The sequence below is a fragment of the Schistocerca cancellata genome, chromosome 7, assembly GCF_023864275.1.
Source record: "Schistocerca cancellata isolate TAMUIC-IGC-003103 chromosome 7, iqSchCanc2.1, whole genome shotgun sequence".
NCBI classification, from domain to species: domain Eukaryota; kingdom Metazoa; phylum Arthropoda; class Insecta; order Orthoptera; family Acrididae; genus Schistocerca; species Schistocerca cancellata.
Window position 1 is genome coordinate 357703693 of NC_064632.1, and position 19968 is coordinate 357723660.

Consider the following 19968-nt stretch of genomic DNA (forward strand, 5'->3'; position numbering starts at 1 on the left):
GATACGTTCATCATATGACCCACATTGATTTCTGTGGTCATTTCACGTAGTGTTACTTGTCTGTAAGCACTGACAACTCTATGCAAATACTGCTGCTCTCGATCATTAAGTGAAGGCCATCAGCCACTGCATTGTCTGTGGTGAGACGTAATGTTTGAAATGTGGTATTCTTGGCACTCTCCTGCCATTATGGATCACAAAATATTAAATTCCCTAACAATATCTGAAATTGTATCCCATGCATCTGGCTCCAACTACCATTCCATGTTCAGAGTCTGTTAATCCCCATCGTGTGGCCATAATCGCCTCGGAAACCTTTCCACATGAATAACTTGAGTACAAATGATAGCTCCACCAATGCACTGTCCTTTTATACCTTGTATACACTACTGCCACCTGTATATGTGCATAACACTATCTCATGACTTATCACCTAAGTGTATTGATCATTTCTCCCCCCCCCCCCCCCTTTGCATTTCTTTCCAATTAGCCAATTGCCCAGAGCACCAAACAAACAACAATTTTTGACAAAAGTGTTGGAAAATGTATACAAAAATCTCCCATAATGAATGTGTAATTATGGATGATAGTGGTATAGTTTATGAATGATATGATATACGACGTATGAACATGGTCACGGGTCTGAGAACATCACATCAAAACTTCCACAAACAATTTCAAAGTAAATATGCATAGCTGAAACAAGGGGTCTCGCAGGTGAAATTATTACATCTCGACAAAAAATTCTTGAATGTCATAGTTATTCTCTTGAGCTTCCTTTTCCCTTTCTCGTCATCCTTAAAATGCTCTTCCTAATTCTTCTCCTTTTCTCCCTTAATCCAAGGACAAAGTTAAACAAAGAAAATAAAGTGAAATCAAAGGATAAATTATTTGCAACCGAGCAAAAGAAGAAACATAATATAACTGTAAACACACACCATGTAAATCAGGTGAAAGTCCTATATTAACAATTTCAATATTTATTTACTCCCTTTCACCTCACTTCCCAGTAGCTTACTTTGTCTCCTCTTCGTAGTACAAAATACTGCCACAACTGCATTTTCTTGTTATCAGTTGCCAATGTTTTGTCACTATTTTCATTCTGGACTGCATTTTATAAATTTTTATTACTATGACTGTTAACTTAACACACTTTTTCAAGTTCAGTTTTCCCTTTATCCAAAAAGAAGGAATTTCAAGCAGTAACAAATGAAGTCATGCTCAACTACTTTGTTTTGAGAATTTCTGCAATTTCATCTTTCTCCATAGGAATACAAATCAATATTATTTAAGGTGTTTTTCTCTTAATACACTACTTCTTGTTTAACAACAATAAGCTTCATTTTCAGAACAGTGTACCATGCAGTTTCAGCGAATCAGTACTCAATTATGACAATACAAACATGTGAGGAGCTTATTAAGAAAATGACATTCTATGTAACATGGTTAAATAAGAAATGATATGTAAATCACCTTGTGTTGTTATTAAAGTGATTAATATTAAAACTACAGCAATGCAATAATTTAAGGAAGTAATATTTCATCCAATTTTCTTGAAATTCAGTAACACTGACTTATTCATTTCTTAATTAAATGTAACACACATAAATGTAGTGTTATATTCTACAAGGCAACTCACCAGCACCACTTGTGATAACATTTGCCGGGCATCCACTCGGTTGAATTCCACAACTGAGCAAAAATGATTGAAATTGTTGCCATATGAAAACAGTTATGATTTGAAAGACATGTAATGAAACAACTGTACTTACCATTTGCCACTCTAAATTTAAAACTAAGAGCAACTAACTTCCTCTAAACATAATTGATCATATTTAATGGTGTATCTATAATGAAAACGGGTGTCCTGTCAATCCCATAAGAAGAAAAGTGCAACACATCTTTTCTTCTTTTAAAACAAAAGAAATGAATGAAAAGAAGTAAATAAATCAAGGCAAACTAATGAGCAAGACATTTTTGGGGCAATAAACCAACACTTTAAAAAAAAGTAAGAAAAACTAACCAAAGAAAAGGAATTCAGTAATAATAAACCTTTTAATGGTGGAACAACGGGACACTATTTTTACTTAAATAAGTTGGGTTAATAACAAGAAATTGTCCTGTGTGACACTGGCATGTCCACTTATTAGTAGCAAGTATCTAACCAAGTTACAGCAACAAGCAATGGGAAAACTAGGAATTATAGTAATTTTCATTCCAAGTATGCAGATTGGGTGGAGGCTGACAGTAAGCTTCTGCCCTTGAGAACATGACATTTATGGAAAGAATTCCTCCAAGAACAAGTTATTTTTCCATTTTTGATAATTATTCTTATGTGTCTAACATTAGGGAAACGACGTTCATATAAAATCAATACCTTATTCACTTTTTCCACTAATAAACCAACTACCCAAAATATCATGTCCACTGTCATGTGCTATGATCAGTATACAGGTTCAGAGAAGGAAATAAATAATTAACTGAAATATCCTGGTGGTATATGTGGCTAGTTTCCACGTATAGCCTAAGCAAAGAATAAAATCTGTGTGCACATGGGAATCTTTATATGAGCAGAAATAAAATGAGGAAAACCCTGACACAAGGAAAGAAGTGAGATCTTTTGTGTATGCAATACAAACTGCCAACAGGATAACATCACAACAGCTCAGGTGACAATACTGTCAAGAAGCTTTTCAAGTCACTCAGTTTCAGCTACAGACTATGACACATGAAACACAAAGCAAACACTTGCACCAGCAGTATAATAAATGTAACTCTGAGCACAGCAGTTTAAATAAGCAGTCCATTATGAATAAGGGCATAAAAGTAAACTGAAACAGAAAGAACTCTATCCACACCCTTTGCTGTAATTAAGGATGTCAGAAATGTGCTATATAAATGAGAAATACACAAAGCATGTACTATTATGGGACAGACCATTATGTGGCTTGAAGATTAAGTGCTCAGCAATGGATATGCAGAAAAAGGGGATGGAATTAAATAAGCTACTGAACCCAGTTTCTTCCTCACAATTATAAAACACACACATGCATATGCACACAATTTCCTGGAGTGACAGGAATGGGAGAGGGGGAGAGAGAGAGAGAGAGAGAGAGAGAGAGAGAGAGAGAGAGAGAGAGAGAGAGAGAGAGCGTATAGCATCCAGGTGCATGAATACAATGGGAAGTCCACATGAAGTAGAGGTGGACAGCAAAACAGTTCAATGAAAGAAGGGGGCAAAAAACAGTACAGAAGGAAATAGGTGGTTCAGAAGGAAAAGAATATATGAAATTATACACAATACAGAAATTTTACAGCTATAAACTACCTCACTTAAATTCAATCTCAGCTAGTTCAGTACCCTCTGCTGTCATTACCCCATTTGCATTCGAAGTCCTTCCATTACATTTATTTATCGCTGTTTCTCAGCTTGATATTTTATCTATTCTCAGTCCCCCCCCGCCTCCTTGCGTTTTGAACATGGTCATGTCTGCATTCTCTACAACTCTCACATCTGGTTCTCATCTTTTCACTGTCACACAAATTTTTGCCAATTTCCCGTGCCACACCCATCCAGGGTTCCAGCCCATCCCATGTAATTCAGCTGTACTGTACTCCCAGATGTATTTATGATTATTTCTGCTCGTTTGCAACAGTGTGACGAGCACTGTATGTTCTATAGCTATTTCTCTTGTATTCCTATCCTTTTTTCAAAAGATCATTTCAACTTTCCACTCAGGTATATCTTGTGAACAATTAACGTCTTCAGCAGATCAAAATTAAATTAACTTCCACTATTATTTGAATAGTTTGTAGATATGAAGTAGACTAGGAGTGTGTTACAGTCCTCATTAGATACTGGAGAAAATTTCACTGAGAATATATCAAGGCTGAGGGTGCAGCAACACCAAATGCCTTACTGGTTCTACGTTATATACTTTAAACAGACAAAAATATTTGCTTTCATTTGAAATAATTATTTTAACATGTAGTAAAGTGAAATTGGGCTGCAAATAATGGGACCATAATGCCAGCAATTAAAATCACAAGTCTAAATAAGAGCACCAGTTCACCAAGGGATGTTTATCTTCAGTTATAAACCAACATTAAAACTGATACAGGACTCACATTGCTGACTGCAGTTCAGCAAGATGGGATCTACAACAGTACATTTATGATGAAGAGTTAGATACTGAATGCAAGCAAATGAATTATGTTACGAATGCTGAGAGCTGCATTCTTGCGACATTTGTCAAGTTGTCTGCTTAAGTGTCTATATCAGATACTACAGACAATGTCTCCAACTTCCTACCACAAAGTCATTTTAATTAGAACATAGAAATTAAAGAGAGTAACAAGACAGGAACAGTTTGCCTACTGTATAGCAGCAATGACATAAATGGAAAAGAAACTGAATCATACAAATATTATCAGTCAAGAGAGAGTATCACCTACTAATGGCTGACAAATGGAGTTACATTAAAATAATACCTTCACCTATTTAAAAGTAGAAAGCAGAATAATGGTTCAACAGCTTGCTGATAGCAAGCTCATTAAAGATGAAGCAAAAGCTCAGATGGGGAAGGAAACCAATCAGGTACTTTCAAAGGAACCACCCTGGCATTAACTTTAAGCGATTTAGAGCAATCACAGACAGGGACTCTAATATTCTAAATTTCGATACTGTACTTCAGTAAATTTTTCCTATACCCAATGGTTTAATTGAAAATCAGGTAGAAGGAAGTGCAATATATATTTGCACTCCATTGCAACTGGAAATAATAAATGAAATATGATATTCACCATCTTATTTATGTGCATATCTACCACTCAATGCTTCATTTATCTGGTGGGTGATTGGTTGTCTTCTCAGCTAAGCCATCTCCTTTCCTCTTACCCTAAAAACATGTAGAGATAGGTTAATATACTGCTAGCCATTATACCTACAACACCAAGTTGGATACCAGCCAACTGTGATATTATTCCACCTTGGCCTCCCACGGCCATTATCAGAAAGGCATGGTGTCATTATGGTAACAAAAACCATTTTTTCGACCATCAGGTACACTGCAGAAGTTCGAATTGCTTCTTGCTCAAGCTGTCTGGTCATTACAACAGAAGAGCACATTCTGATCAGCTTTGAGTGTGCAGACAAAAACATGATCCAACCAAAACGCCCTGAATCCCAGGTGTAATAATATTGTGCTCGACTAATGGCAAGTAACAAAATTTTACATTATTGTGCTTATACAGATTACTAGGAAGAACACTTTATTAAATGTACAGGTGATTTGGGAGTGAACAGGGTGCAAAATTTAGTATGCAGAGCCACCACCACTGGCAGCAGTGATGGCTTCAACCTGGCTGGGCATTGAATTCAAATGAGCTCGGATGAAATTTTGGGTACGTTAAATCATGCAGCTTCAACTGTATGCCAGAATTCATCGATTGTAGCCGTCAGTGAGTGGTGGTATGCCAGTCTCTTGGCCACCCATGTACGGATGTTTCCAATGGGTGATAGATCTGTAAAATTGCCATGGCAACAGACTGTTGTCCTCCAGATATTGCTATACTGTCCATGTGAATACTTGTCCTGCTGCAAACAAGATAATGTTTTGGTTCAAGATACAGCCAAGTGAGCAACATGTCTGTCCTCTCAGGACACAAGACACTGCCATTCAAAACCGATGACTCACATCTGCACTACAGTTGTAATGTTGTGGAACAATAAACTGCCATGTCATTAGGACACAGTCCTGCAACTATCAAATTCTCGCATACACTGGCAGATGTTTCTTCTTCTTGAATGAGGCATAACACAATATTCTCACATCCTACATTCAAATGTGATTTCTATATGAGAAACCCAATGTGTATTCTTGTCTGGTATACAAAATATAAATGGCGTTTTTTTATTCATACCTGCTTTTGATGGTTGTGAATATCCAAGTATGTTATACTATGATGTTAATTTCATGTTTGTTGCTTGCCATCTGCATGTTGCAATTTGAATGTCCAGCAGTGTGACTGAGAGAACAATGTTTTTCTTTATTTCACACATAGAGAAACTACTGAGGTTATTTCCTGACTGATTGCTAGATCATCAAATTTAACATCAATTTATAGTATTGTCTTTCTTTGTTAAAAATATCATTTTGCAGTTTGAGTACCAACAGCGAGAAATCCATTTTAAAGTTGTAATGTCATTTTGAAGAAACCAGAGCACTTTAGGCATGTGGTCAGGGCATTTCTCTCCTGCAAGTAGTAAAGGTTGCCATAAAGCAGATGGACCTGTACTATATTAAAAAACCTACAAGATAAAGGTCACTCACTATGTTGAATCTACAGACTAATAGTCACAGATAGGCCAGGTAATGATGAACCATACAACTGGCACTACACCATGCAGCTAATGAAATGATATTAAAGGGGAATTTATTTGGAAACAATTCAGAACAAAAACAATTAAGTTAAAAAATAAACAGAAAGCAAAAACTTGAGCTTCACTGTAATTTTTCCTGAATGGCTATCTTTTTTTTTTTTTTTTTTTTGCTGGTTATTTTAAGAAGTCACACTTCTATATGTAATATACTGCAGTTTTTCCAGTTCCAGTCATACCACACTGTGGTGCAAGTGTGTAACAAAAAGCCAAACTGCCCACACTACAAAACAAAGCGCCAACTCTGCCAGCCAGCCACACGCCTTTCTATTTACCCAGTGATAGTGAGGGCCGGAAGAAGAGCCCACAGCCAGGGGATACGCACAAGGCAGATCTTCTTTCTGGCGAAGGCTCTCAAAGATGGGCATCAGCTGACTCATATATTCCTCGGCTGTAAGAAGCATGTCGAAAAAGTTCTACAGTTGATAGCATACAAATTTTCTTATTCTCTGCACCCTCAGGAGCGCCACCAACAAAAAATAATTCTTTACAATTAAACAAACTAAACATCCATGCAAAGAAAGACGATAGGAAAAGCTGCCACTTTCATATCTTGTTATCTAACACCAAAATCAAATATTGAAGCAAGTAATATAAGAACAAAAAGGGGAAGCATACTGACCCCACATAAACGACTGCATTGCAAACAATTGCAATACTGATTTCAAATGTTATCCAATGTTCACGTGAGTTTCATTAATGCAACAGACTTCTACAGTCACTGACAAATAACCAAACACTGCAACACACATTACATTCATTTACCTTCTTGAGATGAGGTAAGTTTCTCAATTCCAACACTTTCTCAAATGTCAAATAGTGCCTTCCCAACCCAATTCTTAAAAAAGACATTTTTATCAGTTTCAGTGGTTTACAGAGAACCCCAAGATTAAAGAAAGTATCCAATTTAGAAATTTTGTTTTTTCCTCATATACATATGATGGTAATAACACAGGTTCAGTGATGTACCTTGCTTCTCTTCGAGGGCCCAAAGTTTATGTCAATATCTAAAGGGATAAGTCCTTATCAAAGCCCAAACCATGAGCAACCTCTTTTTTCACTTTTTACAACAGGCACGGGTATGGTGAGCTGTATAAAATATCCAGAAAATAGACATGCATGGTATTACATTACCTTATGAACTGATGATACAAGCTGCCACATCCTTGTGCAAAAGCTGTACACAGGAAACCCACTCACCTTGTAAAGCACCCGCTTGTGGAGGTAACATTAACAGAGCCTGAAGAATTTTGACTGCTAGTTGCTGTTTCTCCTCATGTGCACAGGGAATTTAGATTTATTATTATATGTGGACTCAGACATGTTTACTGGTGAATGTATGGAAGTCATAAATGTAAATGCCAAACTGAATAAAATGAATAGCTGGCACAAGATAGCAAGAATCTATGTTTGAGTGTATGGTATTTTTCTAAACTACTTAATATATGGAAGCTTATGATATCAAAAGAGAAAGCATTAATGAAAGCATGGGAAGAACCTAAGAAATAAACAGTCAGTGTACTGTGATACAAATAACTCTATAACTGTGATTAACTAGTAAAAAGAAGAGAAAATGCACAGTGCACTACCACAAAATAAGAAAAATCCTTTCACTCCCTTTTACATACTCAACTCTCTCTCTCTCTCTCTCTCTCTCTATCTCTCTCTCTCTCTCTCTCTCTCTCTCTCTCTCTCTCTCTCTAAAACACACACACACACACACACACACACACACACACACACACACACACACAAGTACTTTCAAGGAAAGAGATGTGTGAAAGAAAGATTCATGCAGTAAGGGCTTTGTTGCAGGCTGTGCTTAGGAGGGGATGCCCAACCTTGGTGATGGGGCCAGCCAAAGACTGCGACCTCTGCGGAGTTGATCCTGATCCTGATCCGGGGCTGGCCTTCGGCTTGAATGCTGTCATGCTCTGGGACACGCCTTCAGCCAGGATGAACTGCTCACGCAGCTCGATGTTCGTACGTCCCTTTGCTTAATGTCCGAACGAGGTGTGTTCCGATCGGACGGGACATAGGATGGGGTGTGCAGTTCCCCCACAAGCGGTGTCAGCAACAGTGTTTCGTGTGCACGGGTCGGAAGTGGTAAGGGAAGGTCAAATCCAAAGCAGACGTGCACATGGGACCAGGCGAAGGCAGGGTGACGATGTGAAGAGAAAGGTAGACAGAAAACAAACAATAAGCAAATAAACAAAACAACAAAATACACTACAAACTAAATAAAAATGCTAGGTGAACAGCAGAAATACTGCAAACAATAAAACATTAGAAAAAGAACCAAAGCCAAACAGCATCTCTTTGCTAACAACCAAGAACTATGTTCTGTGACAGACAAGCCCAAGTGCAAGGTAATGGTGTGCTTGTTCAGTCTCTCACAATTAAATTATATCATGTGTCTAATTTACATTCTGGGGACTGCATAAAATCTGTCTCATAACAGATCAATGCAGGCAAAGACATAAATGACAAAGTAAATGCAAACAAAAGCATCCTAAGTTTTGACTAACCAAAATAGGTGCACATGTGTGTACTGTACAACTACAGACCAAAATGCAACTGCACAGTGCTGGATTTCCCAATTAGTTGGAAACTCTTGGTCATAATGATGAGAATTGAAGTGCACTAAAAATGATGGACTACTATTACCAAAAAATTCTCACTCGTTACATCAATGACCCAAAAAACAGAGAATATCATCAAGTTTTGACCTTTGATATCACTTAAAATAACTAATTAGCTACATACTAAATATATTAGGTCAAATAACCTATGAAATTTTATGTAATTTAAAATAATTTCTAGTTATGGGACATCAATTTTAATAACTGAAAATGTATAATACTGAAACTGATACAACAGCACTTAACAGTTGCATCTGACTCAAAAGTATAAGATACTGAATAGCACACAAAATATTTACACAAAACCTAACTACTTTTTCATGCCAGTGGATGATGACACAACACACTAACAGAAAACACTGCACCATGAAAATTATTTACTCCAGCAATCCCAAGCAAGAGATATAGTGCAAGTCTGAGATGGGGAGTGTAAAACTGAACTGAACAATGTATTAAGAAAATTACTTCACCAGTAGAGTGTGCACAACATGACAAGACAAGAAGTCCACCACATACAGTAAGGTCAGCATAGTTGCACATGTACTACGATGATAGGTCAAATACTGCAATATTTTCACATGTTGCTTCTTAAAACAAAAACCCATAAGCATGAGCATTCCAACAGCATTTCATTTCCTTCATTATTATACACACACAAACTAACTCCATTTGAGAACCACAGCATTTATGTGCAGAGTATTAGTAAAATTCTATTAAACCTTTTCTTCTAGGTTTTAAGAACTTTTTGGGCTTCTGTCAATACATCCAACATGTAAATAAGTTAGGTGCAGCATGTGTTGTAATGCCAGAGTACATGCATTCAGCAACAAAATGAATAAATTATTTAGTCTTCACATGAAGCTCCAACTACTGACGCTGTCATAACAGCATTTGCAGCTTCTCTTTGTGCAAAATATTTATAGAAACACAATAAACAACAGTGATGATAATCTTGATGAAAATACAAAAGCAAAGCAATAAAATTACACTCAATAATTCGAGGGATGTAAAAAAGAAAGGCAACTTAACTGATGAACAAAACTATTATTTCAAAAAAATCTGCTACAGGGGCCACAGAAAGAATTATAGTTCTCACCTGAGCCTGTGTAGCAGTATCAGGATCTGAATCCATGTCCTGGATCTGATCCAGAGACAATATCTGGTTCTGGACTTGGGGGATGCAAGTTGAACTCTAATGACCGAGTGCGTGGTGGGGTCCTGTTATGAACTGGTCTGTAGGAGGGGTTCCCTGAGAAGACTAAATTAATTTTCTGACATTCTACACATGTTCTCCATAGACGAAAGACTTTGTTCATCAACACAAGTACTAACATTTTCAAATTAAAACCAATATTGCTAACTACTTAGCAACATTTAAACATCTGCATGCACAAAAGACTTCTGGAATATTCTTCACTGCCTTCTTCATAAATATATTTAACTATGGTAGAACATGCCACAATCTTTGCACAGGGTCATTAATTTGGGGCAGATCTGAGGTAGACACTACAATTTAGAAACAATTGCAAGATGTGAATTTTCAAAACACTTCACAAGTGAAATGAAATGTCTATCAAGTATATTCATTTCACCATTAACAATTCTACACTTTGTAGCATTTGGAGACGCACATACAGTGATCAATGTGAAGGAAATAGTTTTACCTAGTAGTAATTTCCTAGAATACACGGATATTCTCTGGGAATATTTTGTTATAAGTAAATGACAATTTTATCGAGAGTATCAGTAGTCTGAATACAACAGCAAATGTAGTAAAATTAAACTGAAGCTTAGTTCCATCTGTGCTTTTCCAATGTCAATGTTTTAAAGAAGTTATTTGAAAAGTAAAGCTTACTTGCAGTCGCAAATCATGTAGCAGTTTCACTAGAGAGTATTAATTTGTGAACAGCGTCAAATGTGACCCAGACCCCTGCTTTTCGTATTGCTACTGATTTCTTAAAACTGGGAGTGCCCCAGCTATGGCAATGAAAAACAGAAACGTGAGGAATACGATTTGGAATCAAAGAATGACAGTTCTAACCATAATTTTATTGGACATTAAGATAACCAATGGAATATTTTTTATGAAAAATGTTAATATTCATGTGACTCCGATTTCAAAATAGATGAGAGACTTATATGGCTCAGCACTCAAGTGAATAAGTGGAGAAATATTTGGAAACAGGTGTCAAAATTAATAAGACCTGCTTCAACATCATCAATAATTACAAGAAGAAGCATTCTTAATTGTTCGAAAAAAATCCTCTCAGAATAGGAAAATCGGGGTGTACACAATGTTTAAAACAGAATGATGAATGTGCCCTATGCACCAAGACATGAAATACCAATATTATTTGAAAACATTTATGAAATGAAGAGGTGCAGAATGGTCCAGTAACTGAAGAACTCATCAAACAAAATAATTCACTCCATAGGAAATAGCGAGGGTAAGATTTGAATGCCCCATTGCAAGTTTTCCCTTTTGTTGGGATACAGATGCAACCATAACGGAGGGGTATCTGTTGACAGGCCAGACAAACTTGTGGTTCCTGAAGAGGGGCAGCAGCCTTTTCAGTAGTGCAAGGGCAACAGTCCAGATGGTTGACTGAACTGGCTTTGTTACATAAACCAAAATGGCCTTGCTGTGCTGGTACTGCAAGTGGCTGAAAGCAAGGGGAAACTAAAGCTGTAATTTTTCCCAAGGGTATGCAGCTCTACTGTCTGGTTTAATGATGAAGGCTTCCACTTGGGTAAAATATTCCAGAGGTAAAATAGTCTCCCATTTGGATCTCCAGGTGGAGACTACTCAGGAGGACGTCGTTATTAGGAGAAGAAAAACTGTCATTTTACAGATCAGATTGTGGAATGTCAGATCCCTTAATCGGACAGGTAGGTTAGAAAATTTAAAAAGGAAATGGATATAGTGGGAATTAGTGAAGTTCGGAGGCAGAAAGAACAGGACCTCTGGTCCAGCAAATACAGGGTTATAAATACAAAATCAAACAGGGATATTGCACGAGTAAGCTCAATAATGAGTAAAAAAATAAAATCAAGTAGTAGCAAAGATAGACACAAAGCCCATGCCCACCACAGTAGTACAAGTTTATATCCCATCTAGTTCCACAGATGAGAAGGAGACTGAAGAAATGTATGATGAGATAAAAGAAATTATTCAGATAGTCAAGGGAACTGAAAATTTAATAGTATGGGAGTCTGGAGTTCCATAGTAGGAAAAGGAAGAGAAGGAAAAGTAGTACACGAATGTGGACTGGGGGTAAGAAATAAAGAGGAAGCTACTTTGCAGAATTTTGCACAGAGCATAACTTAATCATAGTTAACACTTGCTTTAAGAATCACGAGAGAAGGCTGTGTACGTGGAAGAGACCTGGAGACACTGGAAGGTTTCAGATTATTTATATAATGGTTAGACAGAGATTTAGGAATCAGCTCTTGAATTGTAAGACATTTCCAGGGGCAGATATGGACTCTGACCACAATTTATTCGTTATGAACTGCAGATTAAAACTGAAGAAACTGCAAAAAGGCAGGAATTTAAGGATATGGTACATGGATAAACTGAAAGAACCAGAGGATGTAGAGGGTTTCAGAGGGAGCATTAGGGAACGATTGACAATAACAGAAGAAATGAATATAGTAGAAGAAGAATGGATAGCTTTGAGAGATGAAATAGTGAAGGCAGTAGAGGATCAAGTAGGTAAAAGACAAGGCCTAGTAGAAATCCTTGGGTGACACCAGAGATATTGAATTAAATTGATGAAAGGATAAAATATAAAAATGCAATAAATCAAGCATGCAAAAGGGAATACAAAGGTCTCAAAAATGAAATCGAAAGGAAGTGCAAAATGGCTAATCAAGAAAGGCTAGGGGAAGAATGTAAGGATGTAGAAGCATATATCATTGGGGGTAAGATAGATACTGCCTACAGGAAAATTAAAGAGACCTTTGGAGATAAGAGAACCAATTGTATGAATATCAAGAGCTCAGATGGAAACCCAGTTCTAAGAAAAGAAGCGAAAGCAGAAATGTAGGAGGAGTATACAGAGGATCTATACAAGGAAGATGTACTTGAGAGCAATACTACGGAAAGGGAAGAGGACATAGAGGAACATGAGAAGGGAGATATGATACTGCGAGAAGAATTTGACAGAGCCTAAGTCGAAACAAGGCCCTGGGAGTAGACAACATTCCTTTAGAGCTACTGATAGCCTTGGGAGAACCAATCATGACTAAACTCTTCCATTGGGTGAGCAAGATGTATGAGACAGCGAAATACACTCAGACCGAACTATCAGTTTAATACATCACGACTGCAAAATACTAACACAAATCCTTTACAGAAGAATGGAAAAAGTTGTAGAAGCTGATCTCGAGGAAGATCAGTTTGGATTCCGGAGAAATGTAGCAACACGTGAGGCAACAGTGACCCTAAAATTTCTCACAGATGATTGGTTAAGGAAAGGCAAACCTACATTTATAGCATTTGTAGACTTGAGAAACTTTTTGACAATTTTAACTGGAATACTCTCTTTGAAATTCTAAAGGTGGGAGGGAGAAAAATGCTATTTACAATTTGTGCAGAAATCAGATGGCAGTTATAAAGAGTCTAGGGGCACGAAAGGGAAGCAGTGGTTGAGAAGGGAGTGAGACCGTGCCTCAGTCTATCCCCAATGTTATTCAACCTGTATACTGAACAAGCAGTAAAAGAAACAACAGAAAAATTTGGAGCAGGAGTTTTAAAGTTCAGCGAGGAGAAATAAATAAATTTGAGGTTTGCTGATGACACTGTAATTCTGTTAAGAGACAGCAAAGGACTTGGAGGAGCAGTTGGACAAAATGTACAGTATCTTGAAAGGAGGATACAAGATGAACATCAACGAAAGCAAGATGAGGACAATGGAATGTAGTCAAATTAAATAAGGTGATGCTGAGGGAATTACATTAGGAAATGAGACACTTAAGGTAGTAAATGAGTTTTGCTATTTACAAAGCAAATTAACTGATGGCGGTCAAAGTAGAGAGGATATAAAATGTAGACTGGCAATGGCAGGAAAAGCATTTCTGAAGAAGAGAAATTTTCTAACATTGAGTATAGATTTACATGTGAGGAAGTCTTTTCTGAAAGTATTTGTATGGAGTGTAGTCATGTATGGAAGTGAAATGTGGACAGTAAACAGTTTAGACAATAAGAGAACAGAAGCTTTTATAATGTGGTGCTACAGAAGAATGCTGAAGATTACATGGGTGGACCAGGTAACTAATAAAGATGTACTGAATAGAATTAGGGGGATGAGAAATTTGTGGTACAACCTAACTAGAACAAAGGATCGGTTGGTAGAACACATTCTGAGGCATCAAGGGATCATTAATTTAATACTGGAGGGGGGTAAAAATTGTAGAGAGAGACTAAGAGATGAATACAGTACGCAGATTCAGAGGGCTGTATATTGCAGTAATTACTCCAAGGTGAAGAGGCTTGCTTGGGAGAGAGTAACATGGAGAGCTGCATCAAGCCAGTCTTTGGACTAAAGACAACAGCAAAAGACATTGGCGAGTCTGAAATTACGACCTAATATGAGAGATAAATGGAAGAGTGTTGGGAATCACAAAACACTTTAAACTGGGAGCAGAAGCTAGACGTAACACAAAGAGGTTGTGATAAATAATGATGATGATCATATTTGGATTGTGGGGAGCTCAGCAGCATGGGTATCAGCGCCCATACACCACACGAAGTTCCAATCTTTACACAGTCTATACTCGCCAATTTTATGAATGATGATGAAATGATGGGGAAACACAAACACCCAGTCCCCGAGCGGAGATAATCCCTGACCCGGCTGGAAATCAAACCCAGGACCCCGTGATTCAGAGGTAGCAATGCTAGCCACTAGACCATAAGCTGCAGACAGGGGTTATGGTAAGCCTGAAGTAGTGAATTCCATATTATCCATGAAGTGTTGCTAACAATAGAAAAGGAAGTTGCGTTTTGTTCTTTCTATCGATCACCTGCCACAGAGTGGTAACAAACTTTCAAATGCTTCACGAAATTGTTTCTCATAGCTGGAAGTGTCGATTGTACTTGTGACCAACTGGAAGTAGCAAAACATACTTTAAATCATCACAACACATGAAATAGTGTTTAAATACAGTGCTGTGTTTGCTACTGCATTGCTATATTCTTTGGTTACAAAGATTACTGAACACACTGTTCATCCAAAGCCTTCCCGTTTCTGCCAAGTTACGATTAAACACACCAAGAGGCCAAGGAAAAGACGGCATGCAGTTCACAAATGTGAGGGAAAAATAACAAGAGAAACTAAAGGCACTGCCAACTGACAAAGATAACTATCAGACCAATAGAAATTAAAAGTAGATGAATCTATGCCATTGAAAGGAAAATTGACTCTCACTGAAATAGCCTACAGCACATAGCCCGAGGATTTGCATCTCTTGCCAGTTTCTCCCCTCAGTTTATACTACTAACTGAATCAGAACTAGTGGTTTCTCAGCAGAGACTTCAGACACCTTTTATACAGGAACCACGTCACTGCATTGGGCCTCATCAGATACTGAACTCTCTGAGAAGTGGAAAGGAGTTGAGTCAGCCATTTTTGAATTGCTAAAACATAGCATCTGTTGTGCTAAACAAAGAACTGAAGGTCCTGACATGAGCCGTGTATTCCCCACCAAAGTTACTATACAATCATCATCATCACCATCCCTGCCACGACTGATGTGGTAACTTTCACGAGAGGATTTTCATACCAGCAATTTCAGTAAGTTTAATTCCATATATCTCTAACAAAAGCACTGGCACTCTTCAAGTCATTTTTTTTTCCTTCACTTCACAGTGAAATTGGCAACTGTTACAAAATAAATACAAGTAGTTCATCAATAAATGGAATTCACATCAACTAATCTATGACACCTCATTTGGAGATAATATATGTCTATGTTTAGTATCGCACACTGAGACCTCAATCTCAGCTTCACGAAAGATATTCTCTCTTATATCTGAACTAAGTGTGACTTTTGAAAACACAATAAGCTATATTTTTATCATCATTTAAACTTTGCTTTTCCCTAATGAAATGGCCTTAATCACATAAAAGAACCAAAAAACATACAACTCAGACAGTAGGACTCTGATTCCTTACCACTGACACATTCTAACAAGTCCTGTTGGTATTCATGCAATAATATTTACTCAAAAATATAGAAGATATGTTGAGTGGCACACAGGAACAACAAAAAAACTGCTATAAATTCAATTTTCAGACAAACCAAACACACACATTCACGCTATCACAATTGAGGCCTCAGACACCATAGGCAGTGGTCATGTTTGTATGAGTTGAGCTTGCATGAAAAAAAAATTATTTTGTGTGTGTGTGTGTGTGTGTGTGTGTGTGTGTGTGTGTGTGTCTTCCCCTGACATTATCTCTAATCACAAAGAGAAGGTTTACCTAAATAAACCATGTTGGTGTTGGCAACCTCAAATTATAGAATCTTCAATTTTAAGCTTCTAATTTCCTATACAGAACACATTTGCAACTTTTTCTGCTATTCTCGATGGAAAGTGGTGGTGTAAAGGTGGCACGGTCCACCTATTTCATGTTGCCCAAGACAGAAGAGAAAAATACTTCAAGTAAAGCATTTGTAGAAATTAAGCTCAGCAGACAGCATATTATGTTCGTAACTCTGAGTTCAGAAGTGATAAATCAAAGCAGAAGTATTCAAGCTATCTTTTCTTTATAGTGCCTTTTTTTTTTTTGTTAGTGTGACTCACTTATGAGCTTAAGAGCACTACGTGCATCAATTATTACAAAAGTATAAGTGGGATAAAAAGCGTACCAAACAAATACTATCAGCTGAGCTGAGAGACCGGATCTTCAACATACACATAACATGAAAATGGATTTCAGTAAAAAATGCAACACTTTTTCCCCTCAGTCAGTCTCAGTTGAAAAAAATGCCGAATTTGTTGTGAGACATTGTGGAACATTCCCATTTCAGTACCTACAGTTTCACGAAGTTCCGAGAGATCGCGGCACTACGAGAACTTTTAAAATAGCATCTGTAACAGAGGTGCATTCCGAGCAGAAAGGTTATAGAGTTTCATTTGGCGGAAAGCCAGAACATTGCAGATATTCACAGGTGCTCGCAGAATGTTTACAGAGACCTGTCAGTGAGAAAGAAACGTGGCAAGTCTGGGTGAGGCATCTGACATTGCAGCAAGGTCGTGCAGACCTCTCCGAATTTCCCACATGTCAGCTAGCCAAATGCATTAGTCACTTCTACGATACTGGATGGTGCAGACACACTCATTCGAGGCGACTGACAGATCACAATCAAACACCTCGCTGCACAAATGGACTTCTCTGGTAGTGCTGACATACTCATCACCCAGTTGGGGTACTCAAAAGTGTGTGCTCACTCGGTTCCTCACTGCGGAACAGAAGACCGTACAGAGCATTCGTCCTAGTAGACAGCTGGTTTGTTGTCATAACAATATAAGAAGCTGGGCAATGAATGCAGCACAGTTGGTATATGACACAGCTGTTTCACACACAGCCCGGTCTCTGATAGGGTAAGGTAAGGCTGTGACAGGACAAGAATAGTAAGTGCTGGGTTAGTGGATTGGGCAGATCTTGCACCTTAGTCTTCCACATGTGTAATCCAAGTGGCAAGGTGTTAGAACTGGGAGTAGCGTAGGGATGATGGGACACCACTTCAGAACGAGTGGATAGGATGCTCCTCATTACAGGGCATGACAATACATAATCAAAGTCCTGATGAAGGTTGTGGTTCATTTTTTCCAGTCCAGAGTGGTGTTGGGTAACAAACGGCATACTTTGAAGCTGGTTGTTGGGTTGGCGAGGGGTGTGTGTGTGTGTGTGTGTGTGTGTGTGTGTGTGTGTGTGTTTGTGTGTGTGTATGGGATAGGTAATGTATTTGCGGACTAGGTCTGTGAAGGCATTTGTGAGACCTTCAGACACATTCGGCATGGGAGTTTGCAGATACACCATCCCTGGGTGGCTAGGCTGCATGGGAGGATTTTTTTAGTGTGGAAGGGGTGGCAGCTGTCAAAGTGCAGATATTGTTGGTGGGTTTAATGTGGACAGAGTCAACAGATAGGAGGATGTCGATGTCCAGGATTTTGAAATGCTGGGATGAGGAGGACCAGGTGAAGGGGATGGAAGAGATGGGTGTTGAGGTTGTGACAGAATGAGAATAAGGTTATCTTGGCCCTGAAACTAGACCATAAAAGATATCATCATTGAACCTGAACCAGACCATGGGTTAGGTGTTTTGGGAAACTAGGAAGGTTTTCTCTAGATGGCCCATAAATAGGTTGGCACAGGTGGGTGCAACGCAGGTGCACATAGCTGTGCTGCAGATTTGTTTGTATATCTTCCCTTCAAAGAGGAAGTTGTGTATGAGAATAAAGTTAGTAAAGTATATGAGAATGAGGTAATGAATTTGGCGTCTGAAGGATGCCGGGAGAGGTAGTGCTCAATAGCAGCAAGACCATGGGCATGATGGATGACTGTCTATAGGGAAGTGGTATCAACAGTGATGAGCAGAGATCCTGGAGGTAAAAGGGTGGGTAGGGTGGAGAGTTTGTGAAGGAATTGGTCGGTATCTTCGATCTGGGAGGCTAGATTTTGGGCGACTGGTTGGAGGTGTTCTTCAATGAGGGCCAAAATTTGCTCGCAATGTGTGTGTGTGTGTGTGTGTGTGTGTGTGTGTGTGTGTGTGTGTGTGTGTGTCTGCGCGCGTGCGGACACGCGTGTGTGCATTTCCTTTTCAGAAAAAAGCTTCAACAGCTCAGCGTGTTACAGTCTTTCCGCTGTGCCTGTCTGCAACTCAACATATCATCTGCACCAATCTATCCATTTCATAATATTATTGATATTCCAACTTGGACTTCCCATTTTATTAAAGGTTTCATTTCAACTGTATAAAAAACACTACTGTCTGAAATAAAACAAGGGGGAAATATGATATATAAAATTACAATTTTGGCAGCCTCTACATATTATTATATCAAATTGAACAGGTCTTTAAAGTGTCGTTGAGGAATGGATTTTAAGGTTGAAGTTAAAAAAAGTTAATGAATGGCAGAAACATAGTTGTTGCATGGCCTTTCATGAATAATTATTCAGTATTTTAGTAAAGGGGATTTTGTGGAATTTACAGCATCCTTATTCCAAAGATTAACATTCAAGTTCCAAGAAAATTTACACAGGCTATTCTAACTTTGTATGACCTCTGAATTCCTTCAATGTCTGCTGTCACCCCTACCTGACTAAGACCCTAGAGCCTAATTCAGTTTTGTGGAATAGGTAGTATTAACATGTATAAAGCAGATTCCATTACAAATTACCCACATATTCACAGAATCCTCCCAGCAAATGAAAATTTTTAATTCACCTTCTATACTATTAATATCACATGTTAATTTATTTTATATGACTTTCATATTATTAGCTTCAAACATTTACCATCCTGTACATCATGCTGGATTCTATCAGTAAAGTATTTCTTGAGCTACTTAGATACTTATCATAAGTTCCTGCTCTCTCAAATAGTAATTTATTCAGTGCACAGGTAAACAATGGAATGGTGTTATTTAAGAGGAAGTATCTAGGATTTTTATGTAGGCCATTTGACTAACCTAATGAACTTTAACAGAGTGCCACATAATTACAGTTACTATCAATATTACACATTTCTGATGGTTGTAAAGATGATATGACAATTGAAGTTTTGCATAGGAACATAGGTCCAGATCAGTCTTTTCCTTGTTACGTGGAAGTAAAGACTAAATGGCTTTTGTACTTTTATTCAATAATACAGCCA

At 37.9% G+C, this 19968-nt stretch overlaps 1 protein-coding gene across 1 annotated transcript in view; it reads right to left on the reverse strand.

Annotated features, from left to right (window-relative positions):
* The window catches only part of LOC126092273 (microtubule-actin cross-linking factor 1), a 497641-nt gene that overhangs the window by 26173 nt on the left and 451500 nt on the right, over positions 1-19968 (reverse strand). The window contains exon 91 of the mRNA XM_049907790.1: positions 8281-8435. Coding sequence (XP_049763747.1) covers positions 8281-8435 — 155 coding nt within the window. The remainder of the gene's footprint in view (positions 1-8280; positions 8436-19968) is intronic.